This window comes from Oreochromis niloticus, linkage group LG19 (genome assembly GCF_001858045.2).
Source record: "Oreochromis niloticus isolate F11D_XX linkage group LG19, O_niloticus_UMD_NMBU, whole genome shotgun sequence".
Classification (NCBI taxonomy): Eukaryota; Metazoa; Chordata; class Actinopteri; order Cichliformes; family Cichlidae; genus Oreochromis; species Oreochromis niloticus.
The window spans coordinates 8686637-8692348 of NC_031983.2; the positions used below are offsets into that span (position 1 = coordinate 8686637).

Below are 5712 nucleotides of genomic sequence, written 5' to 3' on the forward strand. Positions count from 1 at the left end.
TGAGCTTGTGACCTGCTGTACGCTGTTTTTACTTTTTAACACACGAGCACAAAAAATAGCAACACTTCTGGATCACTTTAATGCTATAAGCTAACTAATGGTTTGGAGGGTTTGACACAATAGCACACACAAGTGGGAGTGTTGATATTATGGAAATGAGTCCTGTAGGCTGTGTTAGAGGATTGAAGTGCAGTGTGGGATTATGTCAGCTGTGCTCTGCAGTGGAGAGAGGCTTGCTATCCTGAGGAAAATTAAAAAAAAGAGAGATCAACATTTGGTCCAAGCAGCTTTAAAGCAAGGTGATGTTGAAGCCTGTCATCCTTTTTTGGTTTGCAACAACACCCTTTTGTTTTGGTGCTTTGGTTTGGCGTTTGCCGATGAGAAAAGAGTCGCTACTCCAGGCTGTTTCACAGAGGTTAAAGCAGTACTTCTACTAGTTCTTCCGGGCAAATACAATTACACCTAAGCATCAATACCACTTATCTATCAGTCAGCAACATGCTGGTATACCTGCTGCTGATTCACTCCATTCAGTTTGGCAACTTTAGTTTATGGGAAAGCTGAAATGTGGGAACAAGATTGTGGGGGTTTTTTTGTTTTTGTTTTTTTTATGGGAAAGTTTCCTGAATGGGATCAGTAACTTCCTGAAGTCCCAGTAAGTACCAGGTAATAAAACATAAACACTCCTTAAAAAAACACAACCTTTTGTACAAATGAAGCAAACAAGATGTAATCTGTTACTTATTGACCTTTGTCTGTGGTTACAGACAAAGATGTGCATCAAAATATAAAACTGTGTGAAACTGTTGTTTGTTGTCTATAAAGCGCTCCTTTGGTTTCCTGCTCGTGTCAGCAACACCTCCTATTAGCCAAGGTTTTTAACAGTGATTTAACAGTCGGAGGCTCTCGAGGTGTTTCATTACAGCTGATGGATGTCGGTCAAGCGGAAGTGATGTCGAGTCTGGACCTGCGACCCTAACACAACCTCCCTCCGCTGGGTTTGTTCATCATCTCCCTCCAGCCCGGTCATAGTTAAGCATGTAACAACCACGCCTCGGCAGCTGCCGTGATAAAGGATCAAGGAGAGTGCCCTCGCCCCTCCTCTTTCTCCTGGCCTGGAAACAAGAGGCCTGGGTCGACAAGGTGCACATATGCTGTTTGTCATACAGATCTGAGGTCAGCTTAGCATCATGCAATAAATCTAGTTAAAAACCTCTGGTGGATTCTTCTTTTTTAGTCTCGTGACATTGTTTGAATCAGCTGGTCCCTTTTTACCTACACAGCTTCATTTTCCTTTTGCATCAGCTCCTAATAGAGCCACACGTTTGCCCTTTTGTTAATTGAAGAAAGCTCTTGTTTTCTTCCTTCTCATTGTCACTACTGCGAAACAGCATCTCCTATCTTTTGTGATGGTGTCTTGCTTAAATGCAGCATTGATGGAACTTTCATTCCCTAAGGTTATTTTTGGAAAGGTCTCTGGGACTAACCGGGTGTTTAGCATTCACCATGCAAAATGATGTTTGTGAGCCTTTTAAACACTAAGTACCACTCTGACATTCATCTGCAGAACGTCTGATAAACCTAAATGTGTTAAAAGATCACTTATGGTGGCAGCTTCATGTGGTCCAAGTTGATTGGCTGACCTTTGTAAACAGAAGTTTGAACAATAGATGGGTGAGTTTTTGAAGATGCCTGAAATAACAAAATTAGCTATTTTCCCTCTGATTACTGATACAGGAGTTAACTTAAATAGAAACAAAAGCACCAACAAAGAAACAGAGCTTTTAAAGCAGTTCATGCAGTTAAACTTCCTTAAGGAGAAGAATGAAGGGAATGTGTTGAAGAAATGCTATCTTGAAACAACTGCCTATCATCTGGAGTCAGTTAAGCAGTCTGCTTTTTTTTTAACCCCGCCCCCCACCATATATATTTGTGCATATTGCACAGGGGTGGCCCTAAAAACATGCTTGTTGCACTGATAGACTAACTCCACAGAGTGAAAGGAGTGTGACAATACCTGACAATAATGTGACATAGAAAGGGTTTGTGCACTGGGTCCAGTAGTTAAACTGTTTTTATGAAAGCTATTTGGGTTCAGTAATAGAGAAAAAGTAAAGCCAAGTTTTTTAAAATACATTTTTAGAGAATTTTCTAGAGAAAAGGGGGACACTATCAAACAATTTCCTTTTCTTCTTACCAACGTTTTATGCATATACTCCTCAGGCTTTTAGCAGTAATAGTAATTATATATACAGCTTTATATATATATATATATACATATGTATTAATGATTTAATAGCTGCAGTTTCACTTTCCTGTGGTCATGCAAACCGTTATTTGATTTCAGTCACAAGACAAATTATTCTCATATCACACTGTTATGTAACATGTGACTGATTTCACTTTAGATAATGTGATCATCTACCTCGGTGAGGGGGGGTTCAAGAGTCATGAGGTCAGATGCTGTGTCCTGACTCAGATGTAGCTTTCTGCAATAACTGTCACCACAGATAAACTCCTTCATCAATAGGCCACACGCTGCTCCTTTCATATATCACAAAGCCATAAGAGGCACTGGAAACACATTTGCCAAAGTCATCCTATAAACTGAGGCCAGTGTCACTGAGTTATACACTCTCTGTTGTCTTCCTGTACACAAGGCTTGCTTTGTGATTGTGTGTGTATGAGTGTGTGTGTGTGTGTGTGTCTGCTGTCTGCTGTCTCCCCTGATGAATGGGCTTCCCATTTAGCACAGCGGCACACATACCTCAGCTTCTGGTTCTGCAAATCTGTCACATTAAGAAAACAGTGCATGTCATCACCGTTTACATTATTACAGAGGTACTGGCTGCACGGAGGAAATCAAGTGGTTTTATTTTCGGTGCAATAGTGAGTGACGCTGGTCACAGCCAGCACGGAAACCTTTCAGCCAAATAGGCCTTTTCAGAGGGAGCTGGATCAAAATAGCACCAAGCGGCATTGTGTAATGTGTTCTTCTCTCTTTTGTACAGTGTAACAACAGAGCTCGCAAATCAATACACCTCCCTCACATGCTGCTGAGAGAGCGCATGGGGTGGTTGGTCTTATTTCCACTTCATAGTTCACCACATGTGACTGTGTGAAGTGGTTTCAGTGAGAGCTGCAGCACACCAAAACTGTGGTAGACTGCGAGGTGAAGGTTTCTCTTTCTCTGAGAAAAGCCGACAGTCCCTCTGATCACAGGCTGGACGGTTCACTCAGGTGATTCAAAGAGCCCAAATCTGATTAAACCCCAAGAACAAACACTGACTCTAAACTGAGTCCTCTTTGTGCCGGCGCTGCTGTTACTTCTGTCGAACCTACGCCTTCATATCAATCAATAATTATACTTGCACTCCAAAGAGTTCATGTAAATAACTCTCTATATAAAACCCAGTGTAAGATGTTAGGAAAAAACTATCATTTATTTGAATCTATAGTATCCATTATGGCTCTAAATAAATAAAATATTGGTAACATACAGGATAATGTCAGTGACTAATTCTTGAGTTACATACATCTGTTATAAAACCATAGAAATGAATCATTTTAGGATGTTTATTTGTAACCTTGTGATATAGTTCCTCCTATCATACATACTATAGCTTTAATAAAAATCATCTAATTATGCTAAAAGTTAAGTCAAGGCCCAAAGATGTATGCCTGCCTTATATGTACACAACCAAATACACAATACATTTACATGGTTATATGCACATACCTGAGCATAACTCAATAACGTAGGTCCTTCTACTTGGTGTCCTGGGTTTAATCCATGAAAGGAGAAACGGCCTATGTGTTAAAAATGCAATAATGTAGTATTGATTTAAACTGGCTGAAGAATGGCAGTGATGTGAGGAGCTGTATGCCTGCAAGACATATTTAGGTCCTGCAAAACGCATCTCTGGAGCCTCTTTCCTATTCGTTTAACAATATATATTGTTAAATGAATAGGAAAGAGTGTGTATATATATTTATATATATATCAGTGTTGCACACATACAGGCAGGTTAGTGGCCTCAGAAACTGTCCGAGGTAAAGTAGACACACACTGATTTAAGGCATACAGATGGCCTAAAACAAAAGAAAAAGGAAACGCATAGTTAAGGGGGGACAGGGTCCACGGAGGAGCTCTCCTCTTTTCTCGGTAATAAAAGCAAGATGTCTGTTAACATGTGCAGTTCAGTATCCATACGGGGCTCTGCAAATTCACTTGAAAGACGTGAGTTATCCGACCTGCGGTACTGAGAATGTAAAACACTCCTTTTTTTGGGGGGGGGTAGCTGTTTTAAATATGGGGGGGGGGGTCCTAAGGATGGTGTGGTGATGGGGATTAGGCCCGACCAGTCTCTTCCATGGCCACCTCGGCTCGCCGTTCAGGTCGGAGGAAGAGTGATAGCGTCTTCGGGCTCGCGCTTTTCTGTCACCCCGCGCGACTCCCTCTCCCCCTTGTCCTCAGCGACAGACTCCCTCGCGGTGCTCGACGAGATGTAGTGGCTCACGCGGGGTTGAGAAGACCCTTGCGTCTCTGTACCCAAAGCGCCCGACCTCTCCGCGCTCGTGTGACCGTGGGAAGACGCGTAGAGTCCTTCCTCCTGCTGCGAGTGCGCAATTTCTGCTCCCGCACCCCGCGGGGAAACCGCCACTCTCTCCGCTCTGTCACCCCACTGAATCGCCGGACCGTGCGGGGTTGTGACCTGCCTGGTCTGGTTGAGAGATAACAGCCGTGTTTGCGTAGAGTTCCACTCTGTCATGTTGTCGTTTGTGGAGATGTTAGTTGAGATGTTTGCAGTCGGAGTGGGCACCACCGGCTTCCCAGCAGAAGAGGATGCGCTGGTTGGCTTCCAGATCAGGCTATAGTAAATTGCCAGGATAATGGCTGCTAAGGACACAGACAACACATATGCAAAAACAGTGGCTAGTCTCACCCACTTCTTGTTAGTCTTAGCAGCCATCTTAGCCTTTTTGTCCCCCGTATAAGTAGCAGGTTTGCCCCTCTCCATATTGGGCATGAAGTCCCGCTCTCTCATATTGCCCCTGTTTTTTCCTCGATGCTCCACCACCCCCTCCGTCTTGAAGGCTTTATGTTATCCACAGTCCAAGAGAAGAGGAAGCAGAAGGCTCCTGGGGAAGATGCTGGACCACCTTGAACTGTCCGCGCCACAGGAAGATGTTGCACCTAAACAGATTTCCCGTAATTCATTTGATCTCAGAGGAACTGCGCCTCATATTGTACAGCCAGCGCAGCACTGCGTTTCATAATGGACATCAAGCATCCACAGGCTGACTGACTGCGCGTTTCAGCATCCGACAGCGGCGGGACAAATGTCCCCCCTCCTCCTCCTCCTCCTCCTGTGCGAGGTTTCCAAGGAACAGCTGGCCGCAGGCCCACGGCGAATCCGCAGTACACTATTTGATGTCATTTATTAAAACGATTAAGTGAGATCATACGGTACACAACTGTCTGTCTTATCCAGCAAATGAAGTGGCTGGCTCAGCTAAAAATACAGGAGAGGGGGCGGGTGGTGGCTCTTAAAGAAGCAGCAGCTGTGCAGCAACCCGAGCAGAAACCCTAAAAAAAACAAAAAGAACAACGACATCTCCTTCACATCAGCACGCGAGAAGTGCACACGGAGAACAGGATGTTGCGGAGGGGATGAACACGGTCAACCGTGTGTTTTAGCTTCATTGCGT

The 5712-nt window shown here is 43.9% G+C and overlaps 1 protein-coding gene across 1 annotated transcript; it reads right to left on the minus strand.

The window, feature by feature from the left end:
• Positions 1 to 2855: 2855 nt before the first annotated feature.
• LOC102076736 (uncharacterized) lies at positions 2856 to 5514 on the minus strand. The gene has a single exon (XM_005453333.4). It carries the CDS (start codon positions 5046 to 5048, stop codon positions 4395 to 4397), a length of 654 nt encoding a protein of 217 aa, XP_005453390.1. The 5' UTR covers positions 5049 to 5514; the 3' UTR covers positions 2856 to 4394.
• Between the last annotated feature and the right edge of the window lie 198 nt (positions 5515 to 5712).